The sequence below is a fragment of the Polypterus senegalus genome, chromosome 12, assembly GCF_016835505.1.
Source record: "Polypterus senegalus isolate Bchr_013 chromosome 12, ASM1683550v1, whole genome shotgun sequence".
NCBI lineage: Eukaryota > Metazoa > Chordata > Cladistia > Polypteriformes > Polypteridae > Polypterus > Polypterus senegalus.
Genome location: NC_053165.1, coordinates 103187095 through 103211487, shown reverse-complemented (window position 1 = coordinate 103211487; position 24393 = coordinate 103187095). Strand labels below are relative to the sequence as shown.

Sequence of the window (24393 nt, the reverse complement as noted above, 5' to 3'; positions counted from 1 at the left end):
CCTTAAGAAATTACTAGGAAACTTTTAGGAAACCTTGGACTGGCAAATAATCTTCCCTTGACCAAATTTCTTATTTCTTCTAAGGATGTCAAAGCACATGACAAAACTCCCTCCTATAAATATTTCATCACTTCTTCTACTAATTTTATTTTCATGTTGCTTACCTCGTGCAACAGAAAGGCAAGGAATCATTTAAGCAATATTAACTAGGCTGGAGTCAGTTTGTTGGCACGGTTACATAAACGGATACGTTCCTAAAAACAACACTATGCAATCTGAGAATTTCTACACTTGGAATTTGAGCACCCGATATTACACAGAGGACTTTTTTATGTTTACCTTTAGGAATAATCGGAGCGATGTGGCCTTTCACTTAAAGTTGTAAAAAATGAGAAACAGACTGCAAATGGAAAAATGGATAAGGATTTTTACTTGGTTGTACATGTACTTACACGAATCAATCTCCTTATAATGTCTTGCAATTTGGATGATTTGAAAATGACACCAATATTACTGACGAGAAATGTAAGGGTCCGCTAAACTTGCTTTCCTGGACGGATATTACAGAGTTTGCCTTCATATATAGTCCGCATAGATTCAGTTTATAAACGATTACGGCTGTGAGGCGTAAAGATTGTCTGTCACTATGTATGTTTGTGACACAACTCGCAACACTCTTTAAATAGTCATGACCAGTAGTGGGCAATAGAAGATATATTTGCATTTATTAAAGTAAGGCAGAAAATCGAAGGAGAAATGTGATTGGCTGGTTTAAGCGACGTCATGTTACGTCAACGAATCCTTATGGGGGAGGGTGCTTCGCCAACAGCTGCCATGGAGGAAGTACGAGGTCAGAAAAATCCTTTTTGGACTATATCTCAAGCACAGTAAAAAAAAAAATAAGGCTAAATATACGAAGTAAACAATTGTTATGTAAATGTCACCGAATAACGTAATATTAAAATAATAACAATTAATTGAATATGAGGATATCCCGAACTAAATTTGCGAGCAGCCCATTCAGTGTCAGATTACTTATTGAACAGCCGTAGCGTCGGCATTGATTGTCTTTCTTCCTCTATAACCTTCGTATTTAGCTTTATACACACACATTAACACGTAAGATTCACTTGGCTTGTGTTGTTGTCGTCGTCGTGTGACGTCAGGCCGAGTGACAGATGCCCACGCTGCCTTGTTTGAAATGTACGAAGTGTATTCGAGAATAGAACCATGAAATAACTGCTGGCCCATTCATGAGATGCTACCGGAAAAGCGCGTTTCTAGTGATCTCTCGCTGTATCCTGACAATACAGCTGACTTGGTTCAGTGACCGCGACTGCGACTGCAGAATTGCGTTCGCTATCCGCTGGGAGATAATAAGCATCCTGGTGAGCAAATGAAACGTCCACAAGGTGGCAGTAATGTATTATTTTTCTTTTGGTATTGTAGGTACAGTATTCTCTAAAATTAACTACTGTTAATAATAACGCACCATTTAAGTCATTTACGCATGAGCTGTATTTGAAAAAACATTGCACTGTTTTTAGCTTTTAGTAGGATGTCACTGGCTGTAGTTTTCACCAGGCACTATTACAGAGAATGAAGGTGTAATTGCAGCATGTCTGCTGGAAACGGAACGCAGATTTTCCATCATGCATTTTTTCAGTATTGTTTAGGTGATTTGAAGGTACTCGTGTGTTATAACCCCGCCACATGGCGCTTCTCCATTGTGCGAATTCGTCAATGGCGATGACCCTCTTGATGTTATACTTAACGACATTAGAAACTTCGCGACAGAAGTAATGTTTCAAAATTAATAACAAATTAAATGCTACATATTCTTGTTTTTCTTTTGTAAATATACGAATGTAAAAAATGCTGAAGTTTTTCTCTTGCATGTGGCGGGGTTATAACACGCGAGTACGGATTTTATAAAATGCAGTTATTATAAAGTTGTTACAAAGCAAAGTTAAGAGCTCTTAAATATGCAGTTAGCATATTCTCCCTATTTGTATGAGTTTGTATTCTGGTACTCTGATTTTCATCTCACGTGCTTAAGGACCTGCATGTTAGATTCATTGGCGGGGTCCCTCTGGCCTCTTTTGTGTGCGTGGGATTAAGAATATTATGTTAAAAATATTTGATATGTTATTACAAATGAACAGTATTTTAAATAAGTATGCATTATGTATGTATAATGGGTGGCACGGTGGCACTGTGGAGAGCGCTGCTGCCTCGCAGATAGGAGACCCGGGTTCGCTTTTGCCCACACCTTGCCATTTCTTGTTACCACTTGCCTGCATAGCTAAGACCAAACTTTTGTAAACATTGGCTCTTCACAATACACTGATTTACTAATAAACAGTACCTGGTTTGGAGCACCTGATGTACCCTGTAATCAGTTTGAAGTGTTAGAGTTGCACTAAGCTTTTCTAACTCAGGAAATTTTATTTCCATCAATTTGTGATAAATGATACATTGTCTCAAAATACACTGCCGTTAGAGTAAGTCATCTATAATCTATTTATATCTTTGACGTGGGGTGGTGCAGTGGTAGCGCTGCTGCCTCGCAGTTAGGAGACCCGGGTTCGCGAGTTTGCATGTTCTCCCCGTGTCTACATGGGTTTCCTCCCACATTCCAAAGACATGCAGGTTAGGTGCATTGGCGATTCTAAATTGTCCCGTGTGTGTGCGCGCCCTGTGGTGGGCTGGCGCCCTGTTTCGGCTGGGATTGGCTCCAGCGGACCCCGACCCTGTAGTTAGGATATAGCGGGTTGGATAATGGATGGATGGATTATGTATGTATATAAGTAAGTACATATTATAATACACGTATAATGTATAATATTTAGTACTTTCAATATATTGAACATCCTATTACAGATTTAATGAGATTTTTTTTTGTTTTTATAGTATTTCCTTTGTCATGCGTGGTGCAGAATTATGCCTGGGGAAAGGTGGGTCTGGAGAGTGAAGTAGCCAAGCTTCTTGTTAGTGGACATTCATCAACTGTGATTGAAGAGGGAAAACCTTATGCAGAGGTAAATATTAATATCATACATTGATTTAAGTTTCATTCTTTGTTTGTTTGTTTGGTATTTTACATTTTCACTCCTCTGTACTTTCAGCAAAGATATTGTTATATTCCTCATGTTTAATCGAGTCAGTGTTGACTCCAGTTTTGTTCAGTTTGAATATATTAGTAAAGTGGACTTCAACACTTTGTATTATAAAGCACACTAAAAACTCATTACAATATACAGCTTTCATAAGTGAAGGAATGGTGTGGTTTTTTTTTTTTCAGTTGTGGATGGGTGCTCATCCCAAAGGTGATGCACTTATCAAGGACAACAGAATTTCTCAGAAGTCCCTTGGGCAGTGGATCACTGATCATCCTAGTCAGCTTGGAATAAAAGTGAAGGATACCTTTCATGGCCAGCTTCCTTTTCTGTTTAAGGTGTTATCTGTCAAAATTGCTCTTTCTATTCAGGCTCATCCAGATAAAGTAAGCAGACCTTACGTTAAATTATGAAGTATTACCATCTAAATACAATATTATACAATCCAGCACATGTCAGAATGGTGCCAGTTTTCCGTTCAAGCACCCTCTGTGTGACGTTTGCATGTTCTTCCTTGATTAGTTTTGGTTTTTCTCCAGCCTTTCAAAGATGTACATCTAATGCAAATTGGTGATTGTAGATTGGTATTGTGTGTTTTAATGTGGGCGTGTAAATGTGCTATGTGATGAACCGATGGCTTATTCAAGACTGGTGCTAGCCTTGTGCCTGATGCTGCAAGGAGCAACTGTTATTGAGTGAATAGTAAAAATTGATGGATGATTCTTTATGCGTTGTAATTATTAATATATGTTAATGCTTCCTGAGATCTCTAACTGCATGGCTAATATTCTAAATAAATAAAAAAAAAAACTCCAAGGTAATTTAGTCCCTATCAGCTATACAGTATAAAGAAAAGCAGCATGAAATATAAACAAAACACTTACTGTGACCTATATTAAAGTTACTATCTTTTTGTCATTTTATAGGTTTGCATATGTGAACGTACTCATTAGAGTACACATTTAACAACTCTTTAATAACTAAACTTTTTTTTAATAGTTAATACTATACAAAATGTTGTTCAATGATAATTGTCTTGTGTTTTTCACAATTGTTTTTCATATATCTTTCAACTGTTTGCTTGTATCCTTTGCATTGCATTTTCTTTTTTATCATCTTCCATCGTCTTTGTAATTTAAATTTGTCAAAGAATAACACTGATGTTTGCATTTTGGCAGAGAAATGAAACGTTTTTGGTGGTATGTTTCACTTATAATTGGTTCATCTCAAAATGTTTCTCTATTATTCCCTTTTAAGCTCAGGTCAGGTTGGGCTCATGTACTGGTACAGCACATTGCCACACCCGCCACACGACAAAATAACTAGAAATCCTTGTTGGCAACTCCCCATGAAGACATGCAGTTCAGTCCCACCCTCCAGAAGTGACCCTCTGTCTGCCACAGCCAGGTGTTATGTGGGCATCCCCTTGGCCTGGTCCAGCCGCTCGGGTCCTCAACAATGACGATCCTGTGAGCAGGATCACCCTCAGGGAATCGAGCCAAATGGCCATAGTGCTGTAACTGACGCTCCCTCACAATGCAGGTAATGTGCCTCATTTGGGACTCCATGAGCAACCTCTCATTTGACACAAAGTCAAACCAAGGATTCTCCAAAGAGACACAGTACCAAAGAAGTCCAGTCTTCATCTCGGGTCATTAGATAGCATTCATGTGTTGCAACCAAATAGCAAGACAGGAAGCACCAGGACCCTGAAGCCTTAGACCTTTGTCCTTTTGCATAGATATCAGAAGCACCACACACCCCTTTCCAGCGACCTCATGATCCCCAATGCTCTCACAATCCATCTACTGACTTCATAGGAAGAGTCACCAGAGACGTGAATGTCAATGTCGAGGTAAATAAACCTCTCAACAAGGTTGACACTCTATCCATAGACAGACACACTGCTGGTGGCTGTGCCTAAGAAGTCATTAAAGGCCTGGATCTTGGTTTTTATCTAGGAAACTCGCAAGCCCAGACACTCTGACTCCTTGCTCAGTCTCTCGAGAGTCTCCATTGACTCTGAGAAGATCACAGAATTGTCTGCAAAGTCAAGATCAGTGAATCTTTCTTCACCAGCAGATGCCCCATAGAAGCTGCACCCCACTTCTTTGCCCAACACCCAGTCCATGCAAGCATTGAACAGAGTAGGAGCAAGAACACACCCCTGACAAACCCCAGAATCAACTAGGACACACGCAGAGTTTCTGCCTCTACTCTGTACAGCATTTACAGTACCAGTGTACAGCATAACCATGATATCCAGTAACCTTGAGAAGATCCCGTCAAGTCTCCAGATGTCCCACAGGACAGCTCGATCAACTGAGTCGAACGCTTTACGAAAATCAACAAAGGTTGCAAAGACACTTCTGCCGATATTTGGGTTGGCACTCCACGAGAACCCTCAGTGCCAGGATGCGATTGATGGTAGACTTCTTAGGCGTAAAACCAGTGTAGGATACGGCTCTGACACAGACAAGCAGACACCAATGTTTTATCACCCAACACATGTTTATTATACATAATTCTATATACAAGTGCACACACAACTCGGTACTCCTGTACCAATCACCCTTCAAGTCCAGGCCTCTATCCAATGCCTCTCTCTTCAGGCCCACCTCCACTCCTCTCCTTCGAGCTCTGTCCTTCTTCCACCCGACTCCAGCCATCGAATGGAGGGAGGCGGCCCCCTTTTATATTCACCCGGACATGCTCCGGGTACCTCCCGATGAACTTTTGCCGGCATTCCCTGGTGTGGTGGAAGTGCTGGCTGTGCATCTAGAAGCACTCCGGGTGTCCCTGGTCTTCTTCTCCCCAGCACTTCCAGGTGTGGTGGAAGTGCTGAGGGCCAGGCATCTGACCACGGGCCCCTATAGGGTTGAGTTTCCATGCTCCTTTCCCATGGTCCCCAAAGCCACCAGGGTGGTCACCCCCTCGTGGTCTGGAGGAGGCGTAATCCCTCCTCCGGTCCTTCCAGGTGTCCAGGTTGGGTACCACCCCCAGCCGCTCGCCACACCAGACTGTTCCGGATGCTGGTAGGTGAGCAAGTGATCACGGATCCTATTGAGGACGATCCTAGCAAGGACCTTACCTGGCACCAAGAGCAGTGTTATCCCCCTGTAGTTGCCGCAATCCAGGCGATAACCCTCCCCTTTCCAAATATGGGATGATAAGTCCTGTTTTCCAGTCAGTTGGGTGACGCCAGTCTCCCAAATGGAAGCAAAGATTGCTTGCAATGCCAGGAGGACAGCCTTACCACCAGCTTGGAGATGTTGACCCCGGATACCACAGATCCCTGCAGCCTTCCCTACCATCAGCTGGTTCACGACTTGTGAAGTCTTAGTCAGGAGAACAGCCTTACCACCAGCGTTTTTAGACTGATTATAATTTCACTGTAGGTGTATTGCAGATTCAGTTCACCTTGGTAGCATCCATCGTACGTTTACCAGCTGTGTCAACAAGAGAAAAATAAAACATGACAGAATAAGACATATTTATTTGTTGCCTTGCAGATTGAGATTGCCCTTGGTACAGAGAAAAGTATTGAGTAAGAAGAACACAGTATTGATACATCAAGCAGAAGAGTACTTAATCATGGTTAATTTGGAATGTAAATGTTGAAATGCAATGTTTTATTGCTGTTTCATATTAAACAGATGGGGACATCAATGTATTGTGTGCACATGACCTTGTACTAATTAAAATTAGATTTTTTAATGATTGATAGCTTTATTATATTTTCTTCTTCTGGGATACTTTTGGAAAACCATTTGGGCTTATATGTGTAATATGTTATAATCAGTTTACCTTCAAAGCCTTGGACTTGCCAGGATATATTTTTTTTAAACTCATTTTACTGTGATGTATACTGGAGATCATTTTTTCAGCATCAAGTGACTGAATTGTAGATCATGACCAGATATTTTTGATTGATATTCTCTGTAAGCCTGATTAGTCAAATGTGATATAAGGTGCTTTCTCAGCTGTGTATGTGATTTAGAACCTCTAATTTAAATATGCGGAGTTTACTAAAAATTAATCATATTACAAGTGGTCATAACAGTTTTAATTGCTATTTTCATGTTATCTGAAAATTTACATTTTATATATTGATTGCAAAACAAATGCAAGTAAATTATAATATTTATTATAAATATTTATATTCCTAGATAAGTAGAATGAATGAAAAATGGGTTCCTAGCCTGTACAGTATACAAATTATGAATGAGGAGGGTAGTTCGTCTAGTCAAGCTGTTCTTTCTTAAAGTCATTTATTAGCTCTTCCCCTCTAATGGGCAGATATCGCAATTGTTTCCTTTTACATTTATTCCTTTAGCAGATGCTTTTTTTCCAAAGTGACTTACAAATATGGTCAAAATCAGTTTTGAGTCTTTTTTGATAAAAGCGTTATAAGACTAGGTTACAAAAATTGACAAATGCAAATGAAAAGTGCACTAGACCTTAAAAGTAAGCACCATTAAACCAATTAAACCACAACATTAATTAACGTTACTTGAACTTCAAAAATAATCTAGCATCAAAATCATTAACACAATTTATTCACAAAGCAGGAAAGTCTTCAAATGCTTCTTAAACACACTGAGGGAATCAGCTGCTTGGATGAATGACAGCATATTCCATCAGCGAAGGGCTACACTTGAAAACTGCCAAGAGTGACATATGATACCATTTGAAGGTGGAATCACCTGACATCTGTAGCTAGAAGACCTGAGTGGGTGGGAAGAAGCAAAGGATCTGATAAATGCTTCCAAATAAGTAGGCACTGAACCACTGTCTACCCTGTAGGCAAGCATAAATGACTTGAACTTATTGCATGTTGCTCAGAGAGCCAATGGATTGACCTGAGAATGGTTGTAACATGCACCCATTTTGGCTCATTGCAAACGAGACATGGTGATGTATTTTGGACCATCATGTCTGGATCGAGAGTAAATTGCTGTAACCCCATCAGTAAGATTGCAGTAGTTAAGGCATGTCATGACCAGTGCCTAGACAAGAAATTAAGTTGAATCTTCCATCTGATATGTTCTGATTTTGGAGATGTTATATAGAGTAAATTTGGATAAACAGACAATTATCAAATGTGATCAGTGAAAGTTAGGTGGAAGTCAGTCTTCGCCCCAAAGTTATGACTAAGTAATGATAGTTAGATCACATAGTGATAGCTCTAGCCAGCTACAGCGTGTTGACAAGGGTCAGCAGAGCCATTTTGGGGGAACGGTCCCTCTTGAAACCGCATTGTTAAAGATTGAAGAAATTGTCCTGTAGGAGAAAAGAACAGACTTGCATGAAGATATTAACTTCAATATCTTTAGATGAAAAGGAAGAAAAAGTGACCAGTCTGTAATTACATACTAGTGGTGGGTCAAGTGTGGGCATTTTGAATAGTGCGACTATCAATGGGATTGGCATAGTGATGTGTTGTTTTAGTTTTTCCACTGTCATAAAAATGGTAGGCAGTGAGGTGTTTGCAATGGAAATGATACGAAAAGTCCTATCTTTTGTACAAATTTGTTAATGATTTATGCAATTGTGAACCAGTGATACAGCCTGGAAATAACTGCAAGCAATAAGTTGTTCTGGGTTCCCCCTCGAAGCTTTGCATGGCTCAGATTAGTCAGTCAGTCAGTCATTTTCCAACCCGCTATATCCGTGACCTGACCTAACTAAGATAATACCCCCTTGATCTTCGGATCCACTTGGTTTAATGATGATTGAAGTAAGGGCCTTTGGGCTGGTTGGGTAATCCGAGGTCCCTCTTGAAGATCACATCACAGAGGGGCTTTGCCTCTATCGTGACCTGCATGTCCAAAGGTCAAAATTGCTTACAAATTTATAAATATTTTACTGTGTTATATTTCTTTAATAATTGTTTTGTTTCTCATAAAATTCTTAAATGAGTCTACATTCATTTATTTTTTAAGGAACTTGCAGGAAAGCTTCATTCTCGATATCCAGAACACTATCCTGATAGTAATCACAAACCTGAAATGGCAATTGCCTTGACACCATTTGATGGGCTCTGTGGCTTTCGACCTGTAAATGAAATCATAGGATTCTTTAAAAGTAAGCTTTGTTATCCATTCCTTTTCAAATATTTATTTTACTAGTACAAAGACTTGTTTTTAAACAGAAATATGTTTATTATTACTGTATACTGTGTGTTTCTGTTGAATGTATCAAGTTTACAAGTATCAGAACTGTGAGGTGTGATAAAGAATCTGCAGTAACAAAATATAAATAACTTTGCATTGCACATCTGCATTTCACACTGAGTATATTTAAATACATAAAATGACAAGTAATAAATTACTACTCATTACATTTTCCCTATTACAATAACATGAGGCCAACTGCTGTCTGTCTTATGAATCTATTGGAGAATAATTTAAAAATAAACACCTGGCAGCACAAATAATATAAACAGCTCCGTAACGGATTTTATAATCTAGAGTAGAGTTTACAAAGCTGCCAGTAATTTTCTAATCTTTGCAATAAAGTATTAGTCAGAGAGATCATGGTTCATTGATCATATTTTATATTTAAACATGAATGAGATTCACATTTTAATTTGTCATGTTGAATATAAGCACGTCTACAGGATGTAAAATAGTTCTGTTGTGAATAAGTAGCTTTAAATAAATTGACGGCAAGGAGATTTTAAATTCTTTTTACACTGAGCAATTTGCCTGATTAAAATGAATTGATGGAACAGTTTGAAAAGAGTTTAGCATATGATGGTATATAACAGTTCGATAAGTTGTACTGATGTTGACAGGAATACATTTTAAAGACTGTAATAATATTGAAAATCCATATACATAGCAATACATAATATACATGTATGCCTCATCTTGTTCGAAAACTAAAAAAGTATTAAAAATATGCTTCCTTATAGGTGTTCCAGAATTTCGTGCTGTAGTTGGAAATGAGGCCACGGATGAACTTCAAAGCTGTGTCACTGATTCTGTAAGGGTGCCACAGGCTCTAAAAAAGTGTTTCACGTCAATGATGAATTGTGAAAAAAAGGTGTTTGTAGAGCAGTTAAATATTCTGGTCAAAAGAGTATCAGAGGAAGGCAAGTATTTTTTTCCCTTGCATTTTCATACATTTTGTCTATGATTTAACAAGGGAATAAATTCTAAAGGACAGGTGGAAACTTTCATTTTAGAAATAAAGTGTATATTTGTCTTGTCTGAGATTAATTTAAATGTTTAGATATTATCCCGTTTAGTTAATTATTAAATCATTGTTGTGGAACTGTGGTAGTAATATCACATCTCCTGTTGGTTAGATAAACTATTCATTATAAAACTCTAGGTGTATTAATATTTATAGATATTATTTTGGAATGGTAGTCAAAGGGAGCCTCACAGAGAGCTTTCTTACATGGTTTACAATTTTCAAACAGTGAAAATCAGTAGATTTTTAACTTTGTTATTTTTAATGTGTGCTCTGATTTTGCTCTAATTTTTTGTATTCTAGTTTTAATAGAGCTTATTGTATCATTAAACTATATTGAATCCCTTTTTACCTAAGTTGTTTTAAGGAACTGCTTGATCTGACTTGGTTCACATGTGAGTTATATTTATTTGTAGGCAGGTATATATTAATTTTAGCTTACAAATATAAGTATGTGATTATCAGAGTATCAGTCTCTAAATACTGTCATTTAGATGCTTACCGTATATACACGACGGATAACTTGGGACTTGATTTTACCGTATAATTTCTGGTAGTTTATAGTGTCAGTTGTATAAGTTGAATGCAGAAAACTCGCGCTATTGGTCCAAGGGATTATGATATGCTAACAGCCACCTGAGAGAGTAAACACGGAGCACACAGTCTTTTTTTCCTATGTGGGTGCGGCAATGCGCTGTATCAGCCTGGGCTCCTAACCCCTCTCTCTCTCTCGCTATTGTGCCGACGTGACCACATGGTAATATCCAAAATATTCCAAAGCAACGTTTGCACTGATTTGTGTTTTTTGTGTTTCACACCCTCATACACCTTTATCGTAAGAGCATCCCTTATCTATGATGGAGCGTTCGATCAGAAAAAAATATGAAGCTGGTTTTAAACTAAACGTCGTTGAAGTAGTGAAAGAAATTGGTAACTGTGCTGCTGCAACAAAATTTGATGCATCTGAGAAATTGATGGAAGATTGGAGGAGGGAAGAAGATGCCAAAAAAATTAATTGTCGCATTTTTGAACGGGCGTATAAGTCGGGTCTGATTTTATGATAGATTTTTCGGGTTTCAAGACCCAACTTATACATGAGTATATACAGTAATTGTTTTATTCTGATAAAGATTTATGAATTATAAAATTGCACACCAAGATTGCTTTATCACTGTTAATAGTTTATTGTGATAAAACATTGCTAAAATTGACTAAGAGTAAACAATAAGGACCAGAAAGTCATTTCATACTTTTTCTATTACTGTTTTTGAGTTGGTTTCAATATCTAACATCAGGACTTCAAGGGCTGTAATATGACATAGACTTTTCACAGACACATACTCATAATTAAAATTGCTCCACATCCACATCTTCAGACTCAAGTCAGTCTTTTCTAGAAAAAGTTAAAACCATCAGACATGGCCTCAAATAAGTGTATGGTGTCTATGTGTTCAAGCAAAGTCTCAGGAAGAAAATGTTTATCAGACTTTATGGTTAAAATAATATCATTAATTAGAACCACTTCATGTGATAATGAACAGGTGTTAATAGGCCATATTTTAAGATTATTTGCTGTGAAGGAGAAATAATTTATTTAAGTTTCAGCCTGTTGTGAACTTTAATTTGAGGTTAAATTACTTTCTCTATATGACTGCTACAATTGTAATTTGTGGTTGATTCTGTAAAAAGCAATTTTTTCAAATACCTCTGCGCAGTAATTTTAGACATATGAAACATGTCTTTGGGAACAGCTTTCAAACTAGTATCACTGTGGTATGGATGGTACTCCAAGGCAACTAGGTAGATTTGTTGCCACATATGGAGAAATTACATAAGACCACCGCCCATTATGGGAGAGACCATCTTTCTTAAAAAATGTCCATGTTGTGCCAAAGGCAAATGCCCCTACTGTTGGTGACAAGGGGTCATCAAATAGATTTAACCATTGGCCAAATTCACACAGAGCAAATACTGTTTGGGCCAGGCCCTGCTGTAACTGCACACAACAAGCAGGTACCCCTCACATTCAGCATTTTAACAGACCTTCTTGCCCTTACTGCAGATCATTTAAACTCTATCTTTGTTCTCATGAAAATCAACATTGGGCAGGGCATTATATATATTAAATAGCCACTGTGCCAGTCAAAGACAAGTAATAGAATAGTTAAAAAATATTTGCCTTCTCTCACCCTATGTGTAACTTCAGTGCTTTTCCTCTGTATTTGCGTGTGTGAATATCTTTTAACCAGCGACCTCCCTCTCAAGTGCATATCTCTAAAGCTGCTTCTCAGACGCTGCCATTATTTTCAAGGCACCTTTCTCACCTCCTGTCTGGTTTTATACTTGCCGTCTTTGGAAGTGACTATGTCAGCGTGCTGCATACACCTTTTCTCTTCCTGGTATGTATCACTCTTGCACTTCCTCTTTTGTTGCATCACCAAAGCCAAACTAACCAATCAGATTGCTCAGAGGGAATGGGCACACAGACCTTAGTGTTTTTTTATATAGAAGATAGATTATTCAATACTAAATATAAAAATTTCTACTTTTTTTAGAACTTCATAGGTACATTAAGCCATGGAGCTCAGAGAACAAAGCTCATATCAGATTCAATAAGTTCCTTAGAAATTGACTCATTCAGCATTTCAGTCCACCATTACTGCCACATTCTTCATTTTGCAATCTTCACCACTTAATGATGTGATACACACCTATTTTTTGTGTACATCATCTCTTTTACTTTTCTGTTGTAGTAATTGTGGGGCCACCACAGAGCATGTGGTTTTACTTTAAGCAAAATTTAAACAATTGGTACCACATAGTAGTTTAAGTACAAGTTTGGCACATTATGTATAATGCATATTGATTAGCATTGGAGATAAAACATTCAATGATAAAATTAAAACTCCTGGTTCAAAGAGTGTATCAGATTGACAACTATACTGTACATTGAACAATACAAAAAATACCCAATATTGATACCGTCAAATTCAAAATAACCAGTGCAGGAGTTGACAAAGCATATTTGTTGTCAACATACAATGATCATGTTTTTGCCATTCCAAGCATATAGTGGGGGGATTGAAAGATAGACTGTATATTGCATAACCATTAGCACATGCCAGTAAGGCAGCAATGTATTTGTAGTTCAGTAAATGTCTTGTCGTACAGGATATTTTTAGGACCATTTGAGACCACACATGGCAAATGCCATCCCAGACTGTTTTCTCATGAGATGTACACACCTCCAAAAGCTAAGGAGAAACATTAAAAAAGTGGCCCTGCATTTCATTTGTGGGCATACGTTTGTTGATTTCCATTTTTATAGTGTGGAATACCAAAGCTGGCACGGTGGCACAGTGGTAGTGCTGCTGCCTTGCAGTTAGGAGACCCGGGTTCGCTTCCTGGGTCCTCCCTGCGTGGAGTTTGCATGTTCTCCCCGGGCACTCCGGTTTCCTCCCACAATCCAAAGACATGCAGGTTAGGTGGATTGGCGATTCTATATTGGCCCTAATGTGTGCTTGGTGTGTGGGTGTGTTTGTGTGTGTCCTGTGGTGGGTTGGCACCCTGCCCAGGATTGGTTCCTGCCTTGTGCCCTGTGTTGGCTGGGATTGGCTCCAGCAGACCCCCGTGACCCTGTGTTCGGATTCAGCGGGTTAGAAAATGGATGGATGGATGGAATACCAAAGCTTTGGTCTTTGTCAATTACATGCAACATCACAAAAAAAAACCACATTGTAGCATGGCTGAAGTAAAGAACCCCCTGTAAAAAGGAGTCGGCAATGCTGTGAACTCTGAATCCAGTAGCCTGAGTTTTCTCTGTTTGAGGACACGTAACCAAGAGAAGCGCTGCCCAGTCAAATTTCTCGCCAGTGACACATGCAAAAGAATATGGCGATCCCACTGATGTGACACTAGTTAGACATTTCTTGAGGCAAAATCATATTAGGTTTTTGAACCAAAGTAAAGGTACAGTAAGCGAGGAAAGATATAAAAACATACATATGCTACAGTAAATGGCTTATGAATGTTCTGTTTTACTGTAGGATTTCAGACATTAACAAAAACGAAACACTGAGTTAGGTGAAATACTTCAGGGAAATGTCTGGTCTAATGTATTCGTGAATTTAATACTTCTAAGGTGGAAAAAAAATAGGATACTAGTACATTTGATAATGAGAGTAATTCATTGTTTCTCATTGTTTCAGTACTGAGACTATTCTAAGATTCTGTAACACAATTTTAATGACTATATTTTTGCCTTTTCAATTTACAGCAGCTGCAGGCCGTGACACAAGCAGAAGCAATGGAGATTTGTTGTTACAACTACATTCTCAGTTTCCTGGTGACATTGGCTGTTTCTCCATTTATTTTTTGAACTTTGTGCATCTGGAGCCTGGAGAAGCAATGTTTTTAGGTGCTAATGAGCCTCATGCCTATTTATATGGAGGTGAGACTTCAAGTAGTTAAATACTATTTTTCTGTATTAAGTATCACTAAGATTCATTACACTTTGCCCACAGAAGAAATGCCAGGATCCACTCCTGGACCTAGCCCTGAAGATGATGTTTCCTGGTGAGTGTGCCATGACTGATTGGCTAGTTTAGTTGCCTTGTTGACAAATACTTGATGATGGTAGACAAGATGTTCTTACTAAGTGTGACTTTGAGTTCCAAAGAAGGTATATTGGATTGTGCACAGTATTTATCCTTTTTAAAGACCGCAGTTTAGGTGCTGTAATGCAGACTGATTTGCTAGTGTTACAGGAAACCTCAGTTCTTAAGTGCTGAATGATGGAGATGCCTAGATGGGCATGTTTGGATGTAACAGCCCATTTGATCTAAAACTGAATGGTCACTTGTTTTTGGAGTTCTTTTATAGATTGTGCACCATTAATGTTATATTCAAAAACAAGATGGTTCATAAGTATTTCTGGTACCAAAGCACCTCAGAGCAAAGATCATTCCTTGACTTTGTAGGTTTTTCTGATCTGATCCAAGACTGCGGTCTAGACATTGTAGTGAAGAGAAGTGCTGAGCTATCATCTGATCAACATTTGGTGGTAAACTGGTTCTGATGGTCGAAGTATTACTAGAAAGACCTAAGGAGATCCAAATAGACACTCTTATTGTTATATTTTAGCCAGTGTTCCTCTCGTGGCTTGGGTTCAAATGCTTTGTTTATGTCTGTTTTGTTCATTTTCGGTGCCTATTAATTATGTTACATTTATTGACTATTTACTTCTTATGTATCTGTGTATCTTGTGCCATGTGTTTTGTGGATGGCCCCCCAAGAAGCAGGGTCACCTGCTAATTACCACAAGGGACTGACCTCATTCATTCTCATTGTGCTTGTGGTGTGGTGAGTTCTCTTGTCTTTTATTCTTGTGCTTTTGTGATTTTTCTGGTTTAACCTTCTTTGTGTTTCTAATATGCCTCTTGGATTTTGTATTTGTACTTTCTTTGGTATGGATGGCCTTATTGCTTAGACAACTCGTTTGCCTTTTTGTTCCCTACAGGGCTTCTTTATGCCCTAGTGCATTTGTAGAAAATAAATCTTTTATTTTTATAAAGATCTTGGTTTTGCACTTGTTACTAGCAGGGTTTGACCGTATCTCCCACTAGTGGGCATTTTTGGAAGTTACTAGATGTCTATTGGGAACGCTGGCCCGGACACACACAGACGGACAACATATTTTCAACCCACACACTGTTTATTTACACTTATTTACAATATAAAAGTCCAGTGCACACTCACACGACCCCAGTGCCTCTGCACCGATTCCCCCAAAGTCCAGGGCCCACAGTCCTTGTGCCTTCCTGGCCGCCTCCCGTCCTTTCTCTCCAGCTCAGTCCTGCTGCCTCCCGACATCCACCACTGACTGGAGGGAGGCGGCCCCTTTTATGGGGAGCTGGATGGGCTCCAGCTGCTTCCCGGCACTTAACGGTGGCCACACCCCTGTGTGGCGGAAGTGCCGGCTGCGCACCCGGAAGCCGTCCGTGTCTCCCCGATCGTATTCCCGCCGGCACTTCCTGGTGTGGTGGAAGTGCCGGGCTCCCGGAATAAACAGGCACTGGGGCGCCGCCTGGCGGTGGCCACGGGTCCCTACAGGGCTGGGCTTCCAAGCCCTGTACCCGAGACCCCTGTCTAACCAGGACGGACGCCCCCACTCGGTCTGGAGGAGGCACACGCCCCCCCCGTCCTCTAAGCGCCCCGGCCGGGCTCCATCCCCGGCCAAGGGCCACACGGGATGAACCGGCATCGGCGCCGCCTGGCGGTAACCACGGGCCCCTACAGGGTAGGGCTTCCATGCCCTCGACCCGTGGCTCCCAATAGAACCAGGACGGACGCCCCCTCGCGGTCTGGAGGAGGCACAAGCCCTCCTCACGTCCTCCTGAGCCCGGCCGGGGACCACACTATTCAAGATTTCTTCTAGGTGTGGGCAATATGGCAAAAAAAAAAAAATAAAATCTCAATTTTGAATAGCAAAAATACTTTTCATAACTTTGAATATATCAACATAGAAATAATTTTCAACTATTCTTGAGGGGAAGAAAGCAAAATTTAAATTTTTAAACTGAAATTACAACTTGTGTGTTTATATATATATTGTGACAGCCATTACCTGGCCAGGATGCCAGCTGGATAGAAGAACTGGAGGAGAGAGAGGGCATCTGCAAGGCACTTTTCTGTTGACGCAGACTGGTCCAAAAAATGGCAGTTAGGAAACACTGTTGTAGAGGACTCCTTTTCTCTAAGCATGGTTTGAAAGCCCTCTGACCACTCCTTATAACAACTAGTTTGGTTTGGTGCAACATGATAGTGATGGTTAATGGAATACTTTAAAATAAGTAAAATGAAGTTTGGTGGCAGAATTTGTTAAGTGGTTGTGGTCACTCCTATTGTCAACAGAAAGTAGAGATGAGGTGGGTAAAACGTTGCACTGGAAAACAGAGATCTTGCAGCTTATAGGCAGCCTGCTCATTCCTTCCTCCTGTCGTAGCCCAGCCACTGTTGCAGGGTAAGAAGGCACAATGGACATCTCTGGTGTATTCCTCTATCAGCCCCAGAAAAGGCCTACTTTGTTCCTAATGTAATCATATTGTCTAACTAGATGTATACCATGCTGAAGCTGGGACTTTATCTTTGTCCTGTGCTTTCTTGCATTGGTTCAATTCTGCTGGATGTTTCTGTTTTAAATATTGAAATAAATTGGATATTCTGCTACTTTTAATTGTTATTGTGTTTTTGCAAACTTTGCTTTTGATATTAGTTTGCTCTCCATCTGATCTTTTATATCAAAAAGGAATCTAGACAATCAACTTAATGTTATAGCCCTTCTTTGGAACAAACTCGTTTTAAGAGAAGCGTAGCTCGTCATATTTTTCATCATAGTAGTCATTTTTCCACCTGATCAAACTAGAGTGCTTGCTTGACTGTTTAACAGTATCAATTATAATTAAAAAAAATTATTTTCTTGTTTGATTATCGCTTTTATACATGAATTCAAATTAAATGATTTAATTGGAAAAATGCCCAGCCCTATACAGCTATTCACTAAAGACAAGCCTGAAACACTTACACAGATCAAAATATAAAATGCAAATACAAATTCCAGAGAACATGTGTGCCTGAGAGTATTTGATCATTATCACCATTGTCTAACTTATCTGGGCCATCTGACCACATTTCCTCTTAGTTCTCATACGTTATCTGGGTGAGGTGTCCTGTGGGATTGGAGGAAGACGAAGATGGGCGGCAGAGGCTGTCTCTGTTGTTGCACCGCAGAAGCCCTGAGCAGCCTGAACAAGGATAGGAGGGGGAGAGCTTTCAGCGCAGAGAAGTGGGGATAAAGGTAGTGAGCTGGACGCCCGGATTATTCATGGTTTGTTTATTATTGTCCCGGAGCAGCTTGAGAAAGAAGGAAGAGGGGAAATGACTTGGATTTTTGCTAAGTTTTTGTTTGGACTTTGAATGTTCTTGGTGGTCCCTTCAAGCAGCTTGGTCAAGGGAGAAGAGAACAGGACTAGGATCCGAGCTGTGTTTTTGTGTTGCACTAGGAAGGTCCTTGGTGGTCCCTCCTAGCAGCCTTGATACTTGAGGACAGAACAAGACTAGAGTCATGGAGCTTTTTCAGTGTTTTCCTTTTTTATATTTATTCTAATACTTGAACATTCATTTTTGATGGACTTACCAGTGTCATGTTTCACAGAACTCACAGATGAACATCAGCTTTTGATATTTATTTGGATCGTCTTGTTTTTAATAAAGAACCATCAATTTCTGTACCACCTTTTCTGTGTCTCTGTCACTCACCCTGGTTTATCCCCAGTATGTCTACTCAGTGCCCCTTGGTAAAAACATTACAAGGTACGTGAAGGGAACGGGGCATCACGACCACCAGATTTAAAATGTTACATCGCACTGATTTATTTTTTCCATGACTGCTGTTAACTAGATTTTTTCTAACCCTTTCTCCTTTATCAACTGGCCAAACCTCAATTCTTATTCTACTTGGAATTTATATTAATGCGACTCACTTTCTATTTAATCTTTCAGATTGTTTTCTATTTTATATATTTAGATATTACATGATTTTTTTAATTTACTGTTACCATGTTATAGTTGTAAATACTATATGTGTAAGCACACTCTAGTCAGTGAAGAGTACATGATGTGAACCAATTGAACAATCAGTGAGGAGCTTGGCATAGAAGAGGACCCAGTTGAGGTGTTTTGGGTACCTAATGAGGATGTCCTCAACAGTTCTACTTGGAGGAGATGTACAGATTATGGTGATTGCTTTGGTCCTACTAAAATAAAAGCCAGAGCTGTATGTTTCATGTATTGGATTGGATTGAACTGCACAGACATAACCTTACTGATTTTGTCTTTTTTAGACTGCATTGAATGCATGGCATGCTCTGACAACACTGTGAGAGCTGGTTTGACTCCAAAATATATTGACGTAAACACACTGTGTGAGATGCTGAACTACAGCCCATCACCTGCACAATCTAAAATTTTTCCAGCGGTCCAAGACCCTTCTGATGCCTGTGTCTTCATTTATGACCCTCCTGTGCCTGACTTCACCATTATGAGAATACAGGTGATCTGTCAATTTTCTTCTGTTTGCTAGAAATGCAAAGCTTTAAGCAGTGGCCAATGCTTAGCAAGTGCTAGACATATTTTGACATATTTGTGCTGCTGCCTCACAGTTAGTCCTCCCTGCGTGGAGTTTGCATGTTCTCCCCGTGTCTGCGTGGGATTCCTCCCACGGTCCAAAGACGTGCAGGTTAGATGCATTGGCAATCCTACATTGTCCCTAGTGTGTGCTTGGTGTGTGTGTGTGTGCCCTGCCCGGGATTTGTTCCTGCCTTGCACCCCGTGCTGGCTGAGATTGGCTCCAGCAGACCCCCGTGACCCTGTGTTAGGATATAGCAGGTTGGACAATGACTGACTGACTGACTGACTGTTTTCCTTTCACTACTTATATTTTGTATTTTTTTTATTCAAAACTGTTATATGAAATTAACATTGGGCAACTTTGTTATAGTGTGTGAGAGTTTGTGTGATACATGTGTGGCTGCGTCTGGTCGTCGCCAACTCTAATCTATACATTTAACTAACGTCTGTCATCTCCTAGTCTGCTGATTGTACTGTCATTATGGTCTGTTTAACTGATGCCCATGGAGTGCTATGAAAAAGTTAACAGTAGTGTGGGGAGCCTATAGTACCCTCCTAAGTGCCATGTCTACGGACATCCTTGAAGTGTTTTTTTTTTTTATTGTAGTCCAGATACGGTTGCAAGCAGAGATATTCAACCCCCCAGAGATTGTGAGGCTTAACCAGTGCAAGTTTTTTGAAAGAGCTAGATGACTTCTTTATCAGTTGAGTTATATGTAAAATCAACAAAGAAAATGTATGATGTAGTATTCATGAGAAGCAGGATATTGTAATAATATAGCCATCTCACAAGTATTCAACACCCATATAATATTGCTGTTTTTAAAACCTTCTGCTAGGTTTTATGGCCTAAAGTGGAGCTAAAACATAATGAAGCCTTTGAGAATTCAATAATGATCCCTAATTGGCTTCAGCTATGATGCGTATACAGTAATCCCTCGCTATATCGCGCTTTGACTTTCGCGGTTTCACTCTATCGCGGATTTTAAATGTAAGCATATCTAAATATATATCATGGATTTTTCGCTGGTTCGCCGCTTTCTGCGGACAATGGGTCTTTTAATTTAGGTTACATGCTTCCTCAGTTTGATTGCCCAGTTGATTTCATACAAGGGACACTATTGGCGGATGGCTTAGAAGCTACCCAATCAGAGCATGTATTGCATATTAACTAAAACTCCTCAATGCTATAAGATATGCTTCCCGCGCTGTGCTTGTTTGCTTCTCTCCATCTTTCTCGCTCTCTCTGCCTGACGGAGGGGGTGTGAGCAGAGGGGCTGTTTGCACAGAAGACACGGACGCTCCTCTACAAAATGCCGCTTTATCGCGGTGCTTCTGTATACTTAAAAGCATGTATTGATTTTTTGATTGTTTGCTTTTCTTTGCGAGCGATCTCTCTGACATTTTCTGCTCCTGACGCGCTCCTTTATGACGGTGCTCCTTTGAAGATAAGATATGTTTGCTTTCTTTTAATTGTGAGAAAGAACTGTCATCTCTGTCTTGTAATGGAGCACAGTTTAAACGTTTGACTAAAGGGTGTTATTTCATGTCTAGAGGGCTCTAATAATGTTAACAGTGTGGGAGAGTTTATAAGGGCTTAAAATATATAAAAATAAACATACAAACATATGGTTTCTACTTCGCGGAATTTCACCTATCGCGGGTGGGGTCTGGAACGCAACCCCCGCGATCGAGGAGGGATTACTGTATAAACCTCACCAATGAAGGTACTGAAGGTGAGTTGCCATCATGGGTAAGACTAAGCAGCTTTCACAAAACCTGAGAGAGGAAATCATTTCATTGCACCTGAAGTGCATCGGATATAAGAAGATCTCCCAAAATCTGAACATTCCAAGAGGCGCCATGGAGAGCATTATAAGGACGTTTAAAACTTATGGCACATCTGCAAACTTGCTTGACCGAAATTTCTTTAGAGTGACACAATATGCATAGGAAGAACTGGAGAGAATTACATTGTGCCATGTTAAGATGTTAATTTAGATGGCTGTTGTCAGTAGGCCTGTGTAAGAGCCTGGCCTAATGGTTACTGGTGTCCTTATCTGCTCCGAATCTAAAAAGACAAAAGTCTATGTCCTTGGATTTTTTTATTTTTTATTTTGTGTGTTCCTTCTCTATTTTGAAATTCATTAAACTTCCAAAGAAACAAACTGATAAATCGATAATACTCAAAGTTCACATGGATGGTAACAATTGGAAGAATGCGGCTCAAAGCCTTCCAATTAGACGTACAAAGCAATATGATTCTTGGTGCCTTTACATTGTTGTTCATGTTTTTCAGGTGCCTGCATCGATGAAGAAGTACAACGTATCTCAAATTGACTCTGCCAGCATCCTCCTTGTGGTGCAGGGTGAGGCTGTGGTGGTCTCTTCGCCCAACATGGAGCTGGTGATAAAGCGAGGATCCGTGCTTTTCATCTCTGCCAATGAACAACTGTCACTGCACATCACATCTGATAAAAACATGCTGCTCTTTAGGGCATGTTGTATCTTGTAGCACCTTAAGAGTTCTTTTTAATGCACACCATTTAGCGTAGGGTTATTTTGAATCAGCAATACACGTGAAGAAATAAATAATTTAAAGCTTATTTAAGGATTGTACAGATACTCTGTTTACAGTTTTAATTCTGTCTTTACATCAATAATATGAATGCAGAAATGTATCAGTGGTGGATTACTAGTAATTTAATGAAAAAGGGATGCACTTATTTGTAATTTTCACATGCATGACAAGTAATTTGAAGCAGTTTAGATATAGAATACCATTTAATTTATCTGTTTTAAGAGCGTTCACATTAAAGTTGTGTTTAGACAGCATGCCTCGTCTCCATGGTCGCGGACTCGTATCTTGGTCCAGACATTATCTGTGTGGGTTTGTTTACCCGGGTAGTCTAGTTTATTCCCACGTCCCAAAAACATGCCGTGTAAGTTGACTTGTCACTCAAAGTTAGCCTTCTGTGAGCGTCTTCTGGCAAATTGACCGTGTGTGGCTTGTGAGGCACGGGTGCCCCATTCAGGTGTGGTTCTTGTCTTGGCGAGTGCCCGCATATGCTATGGCTTTTAATAATCCTAAATTGGAATAAGATGGTTTTGAAAGGGAGTGAATCAATACAGGTTGATTGTAATTAAGTGTAAATCGCAGGCAGCAGTAGAAAAATGGAACAAAGAAATATTGGGAGATCGTAGATATTAGCTAAACAAATGAGCTTGACGGACAGAATGGTTACCTCTCATTTGTCTGCTCTCTCATGCTCTTATGGTCTGAAGAGTTCAAAACCTACATGGTAGGTCTTTTTTGTCAAGAAGGAATCAGTGTTTTTCTTTTGTTCAATAAAGAATGTGACTGTTTATGTATTATTATTTGCATTCCTTTACAAATATTACCTAAGAGTTAGGTTGTGACATTATAGGTGTGTGTGTGTGATGGTGAAGCAAAGGTTAGTTCTGGGCCCTTCATCAATACTACCTTGAGAACAAGTGCCTGGCAAACATGAGACGTGCATTCTTCAAGACAGCTTACTGTAACGATCAAGAGGGGAATATGAAACCCTGAATTCTTGCCTTTCCACAGTGATATCTGCCTGATTCTTTCACATTTGTTTTTAACACTTGGATGTGCCCTAAGGCTTGTATACCCTAACCCTTACCCTAACCCTATCTGCATTTCTCAAAGCAGCTTATCAGCAGTGACTTCACAAATTAATATGTGAATTGAGGTGTGAATATCATGTAAGTAAAGATTGTGCTGTAAATGTGCTTAAATGAAGAGGTTCTCAAAGCTGGATCATTCAAATAATTAAAATGCAGTCAGTTGACTTTATTCTTTAAGGAGAACTTTCACTTAAGGATACGTTCAGTAAGCTTATTCTCAGGAGCACTATACTAATACTGGGTAGGGCTTCCTTGCTGCACTCAAAACAGCCTCAGTTCCTCATGGCACGGATTCCACAAGATGTTGGAAACATTCCTTGGAGACTCTGCTCCATGTTCACATGATTGCTTGCATCACACAATTTCTGTAGGTTTGTCAGCTGCGAATCTCTTCTTCTACCAAATCCCAAAAGTGTTCTACTGGATTTACAGTATGTTTGGTGACTAGGAAGGGTCACTTTCACAAAATCAGTTTGAGATGACTTCTGATTCATGGCATGGTGCATTATCATGCTGGAAGTAGTGATTAGGAGATGGCTAAATTGTGGCCATGAAGGGATGTCAATGGTCAGTGTCACCAGCCACCTGCCAAGGTGGACAACCAAATAATAGATGGGGACCATAGTGGATGGATAATGCAAAAATAATTAATTTTAATAAAAATGAAAAGTTTAGTCAAAACAGTCACATAAAAACAAGGTGCAGAAGGTAATGATCTAATTACAGTATATACAGTGAAAAAAATGAACAAAATTAGGCAAAAATCAGAGATGTTCAAAATATTAAAATAATCTTGGTGCGTATATAAATAAAAGGGCAACAAGATCAAAATTCAAGGCTCTTATACTCTAAAGTCCAGGCTTATTAAAGCAGCTTTCCAACCAAAAAAAGGAAATAAGAAACAAAAAAAAGGGCTCAGCAGCAGCTACTTAAACTAAAGAAATGCCAGGCTTCTCAAATAAAAGGCAGGAACCTTTCATGGCTAACAGGAGTACATGTGTAACAAGGAGACAAAGAGAGATGATAAAGGCTATCCCTGTATATTCAAATAAAAAGTGAGGTGTAGCACAATGAAAAAGAAAAAGAATTGACACGAGTCTTCCAGATAGACTGACTAAGATGGCGTTGATTCCAATAATAAAGATACTTGGCAGGAAGGGACGGGTCCAAGCAGGCAGAAACTGGAAGTGACATCAGAGTTGTCATGGCTGTCAAT

General features: G+C 39.5%; 1 protein-coding gene across 3 annotated transcripts; it reads left to right on the top strand.

Annotated features, from left to right (window-relative positions):
* The first annotated feature begins 798 nt into the window (after positions 1–798).
* mpi (mannose phosphate isomerase) lies at positions 799–22880 on the top strand. Of its 3 annotated transcripts, none has more exons than XM_039773075.1 (8): positions 799–850; positions 2914–3041; positions 3305–3505; positions 9065–9206; positions 10039–10218; positions 14599–14772; positions 19223–19431; positions 21808–22880. In XM_039773075.1, the coding sequence occupies exons 1-8, from the start codon at positions 805–807 to the stop codon at positions 22021–22023; spliced, it is 1296 nt and encodes a 431-aa protein (XP_039629009.1). In that variant the 5' UTR covers positions 799–804; the 3' UTR covers positions 22024–22880. The 3 variants fall into 3 exon arrangements, with proteins under 3 accessions (XP_039629009.1, XP_039629011.1, XP_039629010.1); XM_039773077.1 differs by lacking the exon at positions 799–850 and adding an exon at positions 877–1388; XM_039773076.1 differs by lacking the exon at positions 799–850 and adding an exon at positions 2792–2810.
* The last annotated feature ends 1513 nt before the right edge of the window (positions 22881–24393 follow it).